The following is a 14,784-nucleotide window of genomic DNA, read 5'->3' on the forward strand; positions in this document are numbered from 1 at the left end:
AGTCAGAAGCGCAGGACGGTGAGAGAATTCACCAGAGCCAGAGCGAGGAGCAGAGCAGGCAGAAGGACCAAGGTACACTGCTGAGGGGAGCAGCGGGCGGCAGGAGAGGTCTGCGCGCCATGTGGGACTTGTTTTTAAAACAGCTTAATCCTCACATGAAAAAAAAGTGTTAGGATTTTGTGACATTGGGGTCTAATACCAATTGATGTTGAAAGTTTATTCAGTCTATAGGCAGGTGATGTCTTTAATTTTGGGGGGAATGCTGGTATTTTAGGAAGACCTAATTAGTAGAATTAAAATCTTGAAGGAAGCAAAATAGCAAACCCTCTTATTTGGGGAAAAATTTGAAACCTTTTATCCATTAAATTTTCTTTAATTACTGGTTAGAGGTAAACCAGATTATTTCACTTAAAATGAAAATTAAAGCACTTTCACCATTTGTTTTTCACCAATTGCTAAGTGAAAGAATAGGCATGACTAATACTAGAATGTTTATCAAAGTTTATGCCCTTTTATACAAACTTAAGACCATAACTAGGGAAATAAAGATTTAGTAAATACTTAACCTTTCTACTTTTAATAAAATAGATATAAAAACCTAACCCTCTTTTTACATTTTTATGTTATTCATTATTCTCTGTGAAATGCCTTAAAAGGGTACAGTTTAAGAAAATTGAACTGAAAATTCTTGACCTATGAATACAGTTGCCAAGTTAGCAAAAAATGTTATTCATATATAATCACTGGGGACAAATAGTATAAACTTGTTAAACTTGTTTGGCTTATTCTTAGTGCATTTTAAGCAATTTCAAAACCTTTTGTTTAGCACACAGGAAAACTTGTTATTTTCTGCTAGAAAATGTTATATTGGTATTTATAATGGTTGAGTTCAGTCACACAAAGAACCTAATATTCATTTTCAATAACTTAAGTTCTATACACAGTGAGTATAGAGTTTATAACAAAACTTATCTGCAAAAGGAAATCTAAATAAACTTACTTAGTTTGTGGAGGCATTGGAACAACATTCAGAATTACAGAGAACTGAAATTTGACTTCAACCAGCCCGTCTAGTTGTTGAGTGTCCAGTCACATTCCATAGTCCTTTGTGAACTGTTTTAAGTCTTGTTTGTGGAGAAGGGAGTTTACTTCAGTTTGTGTAAATACATATATATATTTCCTTGTGTAATATAAAGCAGACAGTTAATAGGAAAATTTTAGTTCAGCTTCCAAGTTTAAATTATTCAATTGCTAGACATCACAGAAATAAGCATATTTAAGAATTTATTGTAAAGCTTCTCTACAACTTTAAGGTGAGATAGGGCCTATTATGATTTTTTTATAAAATCAAATAGCATGACAGAATGTCACTCTTCTACCTAAAACGAGTCTATTCTCATGGTGTTTCCATTCTGTGCAAAGAATTATCACAACAAAGATAATTATTAGTGATTGATGGTTTACTTTCAGCTGATTATGAACACTAAAGTGGTTTCAGTGACTTTAGAAAAAAAATCTCTTGAAGGTTAATGATTGCATCAACTTTAATCTTTACCTAGTGTTTAACTATCTGCTCTTACGTTCTGCTTTACCCTTAGGGATTACCTTCTAAGGTTTGGTCACACCAGCAAACTGAAACAGATCTTACTGTAAATAAATGATTTATACTAACATTATTCATCAGTGTAATAGTATTTTAGAAACTTCTGCCTTGTATGTCCACTAGTAGCAATATGGTAATTTAAGGTGTTACCCCGTCTTTCATGAGTGTGATTAGTTACAAATGTTATGCTTCTGTTTGCACACTTGATATCAGGCGATCTTTGTACAAGTAATTTGCTTATTTTTCAATTAAAAAAATAAGCAAACCTGTTTTGTAGTATTCAGTGCTTACCTTTAGTCGATTTTGTTGTTTAACCTTCCAAAACTTAAGTCGTTCACACATTCCTCATTTGTTAGTGGCAGAATCATTTGTTAAAATCTAATTGTAAGGTTCAACTTCTGTCATCCTTAAAAAGTGGTTTTATCATACTGGATTGTCATTTCCAAGGAACTAGGCTTTCTTTTCCTAATTGTCTCTGTGTTCTTAAACTTCGATGTTTATAGAACTTAAAAAAGATGTTAACCTTATTCAGAACAGCCAGTCTTACTAAAGTTTGTTTTCCTGGTAGTTTTTGTTTTCCTGGTAGTTTTTTTTATTTTATTTTTTTAAAGCTTAAAAGCAGTGATTAAACCTTCTATTTTGTGATTGTTTCCTGGTCTGTGTTTTGAAATTCTTTTCCCTTATTTTATTGATGCTAATGTCTCTAGATACTGAGTTTGTTTAGATGCGGAATGGTTTTGTTAAAGGCACAACTAATTATATTGGTTGCATTTAAAAGTAGACCCCCTAAAGAAATAAACAACTTAAAACAATGCTTATAGGTTAATGTAATACTCAGATACACTGTAGCTTAAAGCCGTAAACATTAATTTGCATCACGAAAGTGCTTTAATCGATAACCCTAAAACATGACCTTTTTAATATTATCTTAGTAGCTGTAAATAAATTTCTTTTTAAGGGTATCTATCAGTGTAGTCTTTTTAAAATGATTTTATCTGGAATTATTTAAACCAACCATTCAAAAAGTATATACTACCCCAAGTTTAGAAAATGCTAAAAATACAAACATTTTGGAGGGGTTTTTTTTTTTTTTCATCTTCACGTTTCAAATAGAAAATAGTTCTAAGGAGGTATTATATACATGATGAAAGAGGTAGAAAAATGTTTAAAGTACTAAAATTCATTGACTTATTGTATGCAGTTAATGATTAATCACAGAAAGTGGAAAGGTGTGCCTTCTATCATATACTTTCAATGTAAATATAAATTTAACCATTATTAATGCTACATTTTTTAGAATGATAATAATCTAAGGAAGATTTTTCAGGTAAGGTCTTGACATGACAAAATCTCACAGCCTAGGTCCCATATTTAAGTTTATCAGTAATCTCTGCTATAGAAAGTAACAATTGGCTTTTCCAGTGATGATGCATCTGCATTGTGAGTACCCATTTATTAATACACTGATGAGGCAGGATATTTCTATAATTGTTTTTTTAATATTTCAATTCTGTGAACATCTACATTTGCTAAGCAGACCCCAAAATAAAGACAAATTCGTAAAACTAGGCCATTTTAATTATTTTTGCAAAGAATGTAATAGTTGTCTTGATGATGGCAGACATGTAAGTAAGGCTGGTAGTATTCAGAAACATAGCATGGTGTTTTTCCTGATTACTGTGTAGTCTTCAATAATTATATGGAGTTACTTGTATGAAACTGCTGTCAAACCAACAAGACTGCATTTATGCATCCATCATTTTCGGGATTGTTGGTAACCTGGGCATATTTTCCTAAGAACAAAACAAAATGGGGAAAAGGGGATATTAGCTAATAAAAATTAAATTTAAAGGACATAACCTTTGTCTAAAATATTAAAGTGTTTAAGAAAGAAAATTAATGATAGAAATGAGACCTTATGAAATTTAATAAACTTAATAGAATTTAATAGAATTTTTACAAATGGTGGTCAGCTCCACTCTTCATATTCTTTTCAAAGAAAATTAAAATTTAGAAATACCTGAGCACTAAAAAGAAAACTAAGAAAAACAATATAAAATTTCATGATATATTTGTTTTAATTATTACTGAAATAGTGTGATATGTGTTTGATATATGCCTCATCTTACTCATGGTTAATTTTAATTCTTTTAAGTTATAACTGCATCTGTTTGCATCATAATTATCTTTTTACAGAAAAACAAAAACCTAGCTGTGTAGTATACCTTAGGTAACAGAAACCAATAAGCTAAATTAAATCAACACTAAAGCGAAAATTAAGAACTACATTCATTACTACTATTTCTACAATTTTCTTCCTAAATATTTAAATCTCATTTACATTAAATTAAGTTTTAACTTAAATCTAGTTCTGCATTACAATCTATTCTAATTCTACATTATCTAATTTGCTTGTACTTCATCAACCTAAAAGAATTTTTATTCAAAAGATTGTAAAATAGCAACCTTGTATTCAAAAATTTACTTACCCCAAATAACCTTGCCTCCTTGTGTCACAAGGCCCAATTCGCTCACGTTAACTTCAATGACAGTACCCTTGGTGATAACACCCAAAGTCGTATAGAGTGGAGATGAGGGATTCTTTTTTACACCAAGTATTGGCAGGCAAAAAGTGGCTTTCAGTTCAGGATGTGTTACATGGGCCTTTTTGAAACGTAAACCCTAATAAGTCAAACACAATGTTTTGAGTCCAAAATGTTAATAATGAGTAATGATTCTTTTGCTTCTGTTTTCCAGTTGTCTCCAAAATAAACTGAACCAAAAAGGCCATGGATTGAATATCGAATCTTAAGGTAGCAAATAAAATACAATTAATTCTACAGACTACAAACTTGAAAGTTTAGAATAAATATGTGTGAGTGTGTGTTGGGCGGAAACCCAAGCCTGTCCTACAGTTTTTACCATGGACCAAGCTCTCTAGCATCATACTCAGATTTCCCTTTGTCCAGTCATCTACACTTAATGCAGAATATGCACTATGGTGGAGCTAACAAATAGCCCAGTTAAACATGATAAACTTAGAACTGCTCCTATTTTTAACAATAAAAGCAGGACCAGCAGTCAAAATAACTTTTCCCAAATTAACTGGCATGTGGATGGAATCAAGCAATGAAGTATCCTGATTCCAAGTCTTTAGATTCTTCAGCTACCTTCCATGATAAAAAAAAAAAAAAAAAAAAAGGCATGGGTTATCAGTTTTCTTAGCATTGATTGTAGTACAGGTCAAAGATTGGAGAGAACCCAGCCACATCTGTTACAGAAACCAGAGTCACCCAATCACCCTGATGCTTGTAGTCTCTTTGATTTTTGTCTATAGTGGGGAGGGGCAAGTGATAAACATACCAGGGTTTGTTTCGTTTAAGGCAGTGAAGAAAATAAGGATAAATACAAATCTATCTACTAGACTTCACAGACTTTTGAACTCATCAAATTAACAATACATGTGGAGACACTGTAACCCAGAAAGTAGTGTAACAAGTCATTTTCACTGTTGCAATCTATTTCTTCCTCCGATCTCTCAAACCTTGAAAAAGTTGGGGAACATCTCAACATCCTTTCCCTAGGTTCAGCAATTTACTAACATTGTTCACTCTCTGCACATTTATATCTATTAATCATCCTTCCTTCTACAATTTAACTGTTTGAAAAGTTGATGGAGACAGAATGAACATCCTCTCCTACCACCTTTTTTAAAATTGATTAAACTATTTTCTTACATTGTTGTTCATTTTTGTATAATATTTGACTTCTCCCCTCAGGTGTAGTTCCAATAAGTATCCCACCACCACATCACCACAGTCCCTGTGCTCTTCCCTCCTGTTTTAACCCCTCTTCCTACACCTCCCCTGCTGTATGCCTCCGAGCTATAGTTTACCCGCAAGTTTTGTGGTTTTTTTTTTTTTTTGACCCTTTGTTCGGTTTCTCTATATCCCTCCTATGGGTGAAACCATCCACATATCAAGTTCTTAGTAATAGGTTCACTAATAACACATCATTCAAAGTCTAATTCACAGCGAACAGCTGACTAGTGTATTCTCTCCCTGCAGAAGTATAATGCTACCTTAATGTATTCATAAGGTTATGAAATCAAAATAGGGGAGTCAATAATGTAATGCAGTGGGCACTGATGGGGAGAGAGGTGATGATTTCTGTAAATAATCAGATAGTGAACATTTTGGTTTTGCAGGTCATATATTCTCTGTTGGAACCAGTTAAACTGCAGGAAAAGAAACTACACAATACATTAATGAATGGGTATGGCTGTGTTGCAACAGAATTTTATTTGCAGAAACAGACTTTTTGGTTAACATTTTAAACTATTTCAGGTTGAGAACTAGAGCAAAACAGTCAACTTTCCTCTCTTGATTCTTTGTTTTTCTATGCAGACTGGATGTCCAGTTGAAAGAGTAATTTGGTTTCTTTCAAGGGACTTTTCAAAAAGTATCTTCAATTATATTGGGTGGGGGCTGGTTTTGATTATCATTGCTTTAGCAGAAATTAAAGGCCCACTTTCATATTAAATTCTCTTTTGGATGACTGCATACTACTGAATGTTTACCAAAGCACTAAGATATTTCCCTTATTAAGCTGGAATTAACTCTTGAAAAAAAACAGTACTATTTATTTTCTAACTGTTCTCACAGACATGTATCAGCCATGCAGATCACTTGCTGAATGAGTAAAATGGCATTGTGTGGAAAATGAAGATTCTAATGTGTAAAAGTGTTAAAATGTGTTAAAAGTCAGAATTCATTGACAATGTTGGGAATGAGTCTGAAAACAAGATTCTTGACAATAGTTGAGAGGTGTTAAATAAGCACCATCAATAGCTTAAAATAACAAAAATAATTTAAAATATCTTTCAATCTGATTTTATAGCAAATTTAGTAATTTCAGAAAATTGTAATGTACTTTTATCCTTTAACCTAGAAAGTAACGTTTAAGCCACCACACAGCTGCAAGGAACTTACCATTGGCCTAATGAATCTTTCATATTTAGGTGGTTTTCTTGTAAAGCCATCTCCAACAAAGCAGACTTTTGTGACCATCCTCTTCCATGCTTTCTTCTTTCTCTTTCCTGTTCGAATAACTTTTAATACTTCTGTTTCTCCCTGTGCACGAACTTTTGGTAGCGGGACCTCCCATTTCCCCTAAAGAGACCACAGTTAAAATTTGTTTGTAAAAGACAATGAGAATTAAAATATGTTTTGGTTGTATAAAGTAGCAGATTCAATTTTTCCCTCAACCATTCAACAAGTTTTTGGTTTAACTGGTTTTCAGAGGTCTGTGCTGTCTCCTCACAAGTTACAGATTAACTGGAATGAGTTAAGTTTACATACCATGGGTATAATACATAACATTTGCTTAAGCTAAAAATCTTAATGCTTTGCCATGGGTGAAAAATACCACCTGTAAAAAGGCAGTGACCTCTCTAAGCACAGTATGTGCTTACTACTAAATAGTTAACAGTGTAGAACTGGAAGACTGTTTCCACCTCTCTTTTTTCCTCCACCTCTTATTTTTGTGTTTATACTTTGCGTGGATTTTTAGATTACATTATTAGTAAGACAAAATTACGTTGTTACTCCTAAAGCAAACTGTGAAAAAAACAAGCAATGCAAGGGAGTAGAAAGAATTCTACACTTATTACTAAGACAGAGGTTGTAGAAGCATCACCACCATTTCACATGTATGTGATTTACAACCTCAGACTTCAGTCTCTTCATCTATAAAATAGGAGTGGATAAGCAAATAACCTTTAAAATTTCTTTCAGTGCTACAGTTTTACCATGATGATTGTGGATATTTATATCTGCCCCTACTCTTCCCCTCCCGCAGGAGAAAAAGAAAACAACCCAAAACAAAGATATTTAAAATCAAATTTGGAGAATGAACATTCTCTACATGTACTAGATATTCTGCTAGACTTCTTTAAATCTATCCCCAAGTGTTTAAAAATACGATCTATGCCTTTTTCTGTTTTAGCAGAATTTAATGTAATTTGACACTGCAATATGGACGTGTTCTGGAAAAATCTGCCAATTTTTTATTGAAGTCAAATCATTTAGGGTTCTTCCCATTTCTACTTTTAAAACTAATTTTGGCATTGCAGGACAGCAAAATCCAGAACCAATTTTATCTATCTTTCTTCACAACACAGCATTAGGAGCTGTCAAGTATAGCAAGTCAATAAAATACTAAATTTGAGATTCACTGCTTATTCACTAACTTTGGCTTTTTTAATTTTTTTTTTTAAGGTGTGTGGCATTCTAATAAAAAATTTTAGAATCTGTTCAGTACTAAAACATTTTGGCAATAAGTTGAATTTTTTACTATTTAACCTTTTTATTCCAAATGAATTTTATAAAGACTTCAACATCTAAATAATGGGAATAACAGTTGGACTTCAAGTTTCTAATTAAAGAAACAAAGAACATCAAATTTAAATTTAAAGTAATTTTCGGGGCCTCCCCTGGTGGCACAGCGGTTGAGCGCTGGGTTGTGAGGCTGCCCACAGCCTCTGCAGTGCCGGTTCAATATCCGGCCACTGGCGAGGGTCCCACAAAAAAAAAAAAAAAAAGTAATTTTCTACACTTTGACTTCAATTATTGCTTACCGCTTTCTCTTTTCGTTTTTGTTTAATCATATTGGAAAGTACTTTAGCTCGGGACTGTCCCTCTCTGTCCAGCAGATATGCAGGTACTGCTCCTTGTGGTGTCTTTTCATCATTCTTTTGTTTGGTGTTTCTCTTTTCATGCATCTTGATACTAACAAGAAGGAAAAAGATTTAAGGTTATCAATTTTAATAACATTCATTAGATGTTAACTTATTACAAGTAAATAGCATCACTTACGTCTTTTTCATTTGTATTTTCTCAGCATGGCGCTGTTTATGGTAGAGCTTAGCTTTCAGGCCAATCATCTTTTTTGCCTTCTTTGAACGTTCATGAGCCTCTCGACCTTCCTTCTTCCTTTTTTTCTCATGGTAATCCAAACGATATCCGTACCGTTTACGGTGTAACTCGATATATTCGTTTTGTGGCTATAATGAGGCAAGAAATTTTAATTTCTAAAATTATTGACAATTACTCTAAGAAACTTTGATAGGTATATCAAGTATAGAAGGCCCTATGTCACCCAAGAGTTCCTTGCTTAAATATCACTTGCACTTTTAAGCCTATTCACATGACATAACTTAAATAAATTTTGATTAAGGGTGGTAAGAGGCGCCAGGATTTTTATCTGTAATAATCTAAGAGAAATTACTATTCACTGAAGGGAAATGTATAAAATCCAACAGGCTACAAAAGGTATGATGCTATTAAAAGATCTCTTTTTTTCCCTGAACCTCAGTAATTTTTCCCCCAGTAATATCATCATTATAGTTATGCTCTACTTAACTACTTTTTGGTCAATGACAGACTAAATAAACTACAGTGCTCCCAATAGCCTATACCGTATAGCCTAGATAGGGAATAAGATATACCATCTAAGTTTGTGTAATTACACTCTATGATGCAGAGAAAAATCAAGTAATGACACATCTCAGAACACATCCCCATCATTAAGTGAGGCAAGACTATTCATTTTTATTAAAAAATTGTGAAGTTGTATTGAAAAATAGTTTACATACAACAATACCTGGCTCCTTTAAGTTCAGGTGTACAGTTACATGTTTTGATAAACTCTATTACAGTTCTATAACCACCAAAATTAAGACATAATATTTCCATCACTCCAGAAAGTTCCCATGTGTCCCTTTGAAGTCAGTCCTTCGCCACCTCCAATCTGATATTTACTTTTCCAGTTCTGCCTTTCTCAGAGTGAAATGTACATGGAATCTACAGTTTGTGGTCTTTCCTATCTAGTGTTTTCACCGAGCATTAAAGCTTTTGAAAATCAGTTGTTTCATGTATCAAAACGAATCATTTTTATTGCGAAATAGTATTCCATTGCACAAATATACCACCTTTCATTTGTTCACCCAGTGACCAATTATTGGACATTTGGGTTCTTCCCAGTTTTTAACAAATATTTACACATAGATCTTTATGTGGACATGTTTACTACCTGTTTTTAACAGTGACGGTACCATTTTGCATTTTATCAACAATATATGGGGTCCCCTTTTGCTTTTTTTTTTAAGATTTATTTTTATTTATTTACTTATTTATTCAAGCACTGGGTACAGTCAGAAGCGCGGGGAGGGTGAGAGAATTCACCAGAGCCAGAGCGGGGAGCAGAGCAGGCAGAGGGACCGAAGTACACTGGTGAGGGGAGCAGCGGGCGGCAGGAGAGGTCTGCGCTCCATGTGGGACCCTCCTCCGGTGGCCGGGGAGCAGCCAGGAATCGAACAGGCGCCGCAGAGGCTGCGGGCAGCTTCGCAACCCAGCGCTCAACCGCAGCGCCACCGGGGAGGCCCCCCCCCTTTTGCTTTTTAAGTGCTTGTTTTATTTTATATAACAGTATTTAACACTTGTATTTTAAGAACTGCAAAAATAAACATGCACTGCCAACGCCAGCACGGAGAATAGGCTAAGTATCCGGCAAGGTACTTACTACCTATCCGGTGTCACAATTACTATCACATAAATTTTGCTGCCGCAACCATAAGAAAGGCATGTGGAGTGCCATTTTGCAGAGAAACACGATTACGAGAGACCTCATGGGGAAAAGACCCGACAGACCTAGGCTGTAAGCCGTCTCTGCAATTCATTAGGCTGTGCGGCTCGTGGCAAGGTTTGCCTTCAGTTTCCTCAGTAGAAAATTATTTCCGGTGGCGACGGTTTTAAAGTCTACAATATAGGGTCATCACTAGGTTCCGGAACTGACAACCATACAACACAGCGAAAACCATACAACACAGCGAAACCCGTCTCACCACGCCTGTCCTCTGACAGATATCCCCGTGTGTCCGCAAAGGAGCCCACCTCTCAGCAGCTCTCCTTAATCCCTTCAGCAGTACCCCACTTCTGCCTACTACCCTTCGTCCCGAACCCGAGTTCTGGACTTCCAAGGTCCCACCAACTCAAACCACCTAGGCGGCGAGCGACCGAGGCGACACCTTACCATTTTGATGGCCTCAGGACCGCCGGGGGCAGCCTCCCGGTCGCTTACAAGCTCTCAATTTTCGGGTCTCAAGAGACTCACGAGCCGCCTCCACGCAACTCGCGGCAGGAAAGGGCACTTCTAATTCAACCGACTGCAGAGAAGGCACAACGCTCAGGTTCCGAGCCTCCTTTCTCAGCATTCTATTAAAAGAGGGGAAGTTGCTGGGGGGAGGCATTTGAGTGGTGCACCGCCGGAAGTGACGGGTGCGGAGACTGGCGGACACACAGCGAAAAAGACAGCGGTTCCTTTCCCCGGGTCCTCGCGCGTTTGCCGAGGGCGTGCGTGGCGAGGTGAGCGATTTGCAAACTTTGGCCCGGCCTGCACCGCCAGCACCCAACAATCCGGCTTTTTCTGGCTGGCGGCACGCGACCTAGTGCCAGGTGGGTACGGAGCTGCGCGGTGCGACTCTAGGGTGCCTGTGACTCTGCCCACGCTGGGCCGCGCCAGGCTGGAGTGTGACGGCCTCGGGGGAGGGCGCGGGGCCTCTGTGTCCCTCCGTGTCCTCCCACGTGTGGACGTTTCTGTCCTCGACCTTCGTTAGTTTCCCTCGGGGGTGTGTGCACGCACGGTTGAGAATTCAGGGGAGTGCAGATTTTTTATGTAAGAAAGTAAAACTACTGTAAAGAAAGACGACTTTCTGTATTCTGGACTAATTTCTGAAACTGAGGCCTTTTTGTAGGGCAGGAAGGACATATGGCAGGTTTTCTGATCCAGCAGACCGGGTAAAGGAGGAGAGTCCTGGAGACCTCGGTGGGTTTGCAGGCTTTTATTGGGATTTGCCAGGTACACAACAGGCAGAGGCGCTGGGTGGCCTCCCAGCCCTCAGCAAGTCTTCACTCTTTCTGGGCTCTCCGGCGTTCTCTTCTCGTCTCTGCTCTTCTGGCGTTCTGCTTCTGCTGGCGTCCCCGCGACACCACCCTTACAAATCCAGTCTTAGCCCAGGTGACTCCCATCTACATATGCCCACACCCTAGTCCAGGTGCCCGCCATCAGGCATGCATTCAGGACCGCAGGGTTCCGTCATCCATGCTAATAGCAAGAGGGCAGAAAAGCCTGATACTTTCACCTTACCCTACGCTTTTGCACTGGACAGACTGCTAAGTTCATTTGATCTAGTGACACTTCAGTGCCGTGAAAGAAGTAACTCGCTGCAGAAACGTACATCACATTAAGAATACTACCAGTTTTACCTTTTTACTGCATTCACAGACGTTCCCTTAATTACAGCCATAGTTTTGTGTAGGTTGTTGGTTTCTTTTGCTTAACTTTATGAGATTTTATTGTTTCCTAGAGTAGCTCTTTCAGCTTATGGAAATTGTTAATAGGTTTAAGTTGTGAACACATTATAATGTGTTTTTTCATTTACAATTATCAAAGTCACCAGTGCCCTTTTCCCCCTTTTGTATAGGAATAGAAAATGAACGAACTTTTACAGGATAAACAATGGTCAATTTTGACTTGTATAAAATAGAGGAGGCAATGTGCTCTACTAAGTTATCATTTATTCTTTCAGCTTTGATAACAGAATAGAAATACCCTAATGTCAGAAAAAAGCACTTTTAAAAATTACTTCCTGTATAGCTGGCAGTAGCCAAATTGGCTGTGATTACCACTTCATTACATCTACCAAATATATATGCTAGATAGCCATTGTGCATTTTGACAGAAACGTAACAGTATATTTAGATGATTTTCGATGGAACTTTAGATAGTACTTACTGGTGTAGATATGAAGTTAAACACACAAGGATGTGAGAACTACATTATAAATTTTGTGTAATTAAAGAATCAAGCTTATTTAGGTTAAAGAGGCAGAGCAAATGTAGTAAGAGCTTTGCAAATAATATTACAAATGAAATGTTTATTATATGGGATATGCAAGAGGCAACCTAAAATTTTTAAAGTAATATTTTTCTGGAAGTGAGGGATCAGGTGTTACTCATTTTTGTCTTTTTAGTAAATTAACGTATTGTGTAATTTTAAAACTTATTAGGAAATTAGAAAGGGCTTCCAAGCTGGGACTTGAAGGTTGAATAGAAATTTACCTGTTAGGCACTTTGGGGATTCTTGGACTGCTTTTAGGCAGTGGTAATATTACAGGCAAGGGTGTGAAGGTTTCTTAATGCATGATGCGCCTGGGGAATTTTGGCTAGAGTTCCCAGTTATAGAGTAGGGAATAGAAGAATGTGAAACTGTGAAAGCAGTTGGGAACAGATTTGTTGAATTACAAACATTTAAAGATTTTTAGGTAGGGAAGTGACAAGAAGAGATTGTTTATTTGAAGGCCATTTGTAAAGAGTTAAAGCAGTGTTGCCCACTTCAGTGATTTGAGCACTGTTTTTTTTAAAAAAAATTTTATTTTATATACGTTTTACATCATTTTTCATTTTTGCACAATGTATGCATTTTCATCTTGATTATAATTCCCATGCAATTCCCACCACCCTTGTTTTGATGCTAACCCCCCCCCCCGCCCCGGCCCCATGTGTCTCTGATTTGTAGTTGCTTGTTGATTTTGATTTTCACTTTATTATAATTAGTCTTTTTCCTGGTCCCTTATTTAGGTTTTCTAAATTCCTGCTATGAGTGAGACCATCCATTATTTTTCTTTTTCTTTCTGACTTAATTCACTGTGCATGATCCCTTTCCAGCTCCATCCGTGTTGCTGTAAATTGCATGAGTTTATCTTTTTTGATTGCTGAGTAATATTCCATTGTGTATATGTACCACATCTTCTTGATCCAGTCATCTATTTTTGGGCATTTGGGTTGTTGCTATAGCTTAGCTATTGTAAATAGTGCTGCTGTAAACATAGGGGTGCAGGTGCCCTTTTGAATTAATGTTTCTGTGTCCTTTGGGTAAATATCTAGGAGTGGAATTACTGGATCGTACGGAAGCTCCATCTTTAGCAAATTGAGGAATCTCCACACAGCTTTCCATAGTGGTTGGTGCAGTTTGCACTCCCACCAGCAGTGCAGGAGAGTTCCTTTTTCTCCACATCCTCGCCAAAATTTGTTGCTAGTTTTTTTAATATGTGCCATTCTCACTGGTGTAAGATGGTATCTCATTGTAATTTTGATTTGCATTTCTCTAATTACAAGTGATGTTAGGGCCTCCCTGATGGCACAAGGGGTTAAGCACCACACTGTGAAGCAATCTGCAGCCTCTGCAGCACGAGTTCAATCCCTGGCTGGCCAGGGAGCAACCCATATGGTGAGGCAGACCTCTCCTGTCTCACCCGCTGCCCAGCTCAGCAGTGTATTTCAGTCAGTCTGCCTGTTCTATTCCCTGCTCTGTCTCTGGTGAATCCTCTCATAACCTCCCTCACCACACTCCCCCCCCTCCCATCTCTGGCCTGTACCCCAGCTCTTGTATGCATAAATAAATAAATAAATCTTTACAAGTGATGTTGAACATTTTTTCTTATGCCTGTTGGCCATTTGCATTTCCTCTTTGGAGAAATTTCTTTTTAGCTCTTCTGCCCACTTTTGACTGGATTATTTACTTTGTTTTTGTTGAGCCTCATCAGCTCTTTGTAGATTTTTGTGATCAGTCCTTTATCATTAGTGTTGTGTGCACAAGTTTCCTCCCAGTCAGTGGGATGTCTCTTTGTTTTGGTTACTGTCTCTTTTGTTGTACAGAAGCTCTTTAATTTGATTTAGTCCCAGCTGTTTATCTTTGCCTTTGCCATCACTGCTTTGGGTGATGAGTCTTTAAAGATGTTACTGAGAAGGGGCGGAGCAACATGGCGGCGAGGAGACGCTGCGAGTAAGATCTCCCATTAAACAAAGTTAATAGGGAGGAAAAGCGGCAGGTCCCAGTGAGAACTGGGACACGGAAGATAAACGTACGACTCCAGCAAACTGCCCAAAGAAGAAAGTGGCCATAAAAGAGGACCAGAAGGGAGGAAAGCGCAGAACCCTGCTACCCTCCCCCGCCCACAAAGTCGGCACTTTCCGACCGGCAGAGAGGAGGGAAACAACAAACCAAAACGGCCAACAAGAAAAACGGACGCAGCAAGTGGGACTGTGAGTGGAAAGGAACTATTT

General features: G+C 37.4%; 1 protein-coding gene across 1 annotated transcript; it reads right to left on the reverse strand.

The window, feature by feature from the left end:
• Positions 1-3,328: 3,328 nt before the first annotated feature.
• NSA2 (NSA2 ribosome biogenesis factor) lies at positions 3,329-10,792 on the reverse strand (the record flags this gene model as incomplete). Its single annotated transcript, XM_084233347.1, has 6 exons — positions 10,694-10,792; positions 8,479-8,666; positions 8,241-8,391; positions 6,595-6,774; positions 4,093-4,285; positions 3,329-3,396 (listed from the first exon to the last, which is right to left on the reverse strand). Exons 1-6 carry the CDS (start codon positions 10,694-10,696, stop codon positions 3,329-3,331), a joined length of 783 nt encoding a protein of 260 aa, XP_084089473.1. The 5' UTR covers positions 10,697-10,792.
• Between the last annotated feature and the right edge of the window lie 3,992 nt (positions 10,793-14,784).

This window comes from Talpa europaea, assembly GCF_964194135.1.
Source record: "Talpa europaea genome assembly, chromosome: 5".
NCBI classification, from domain to species: domain Eukaryota; kingdom Metazoa; phylum Chordata; class Mammalia; order Eulipotyphla; family Talpidae; genus Talpa; species Talpa europaea.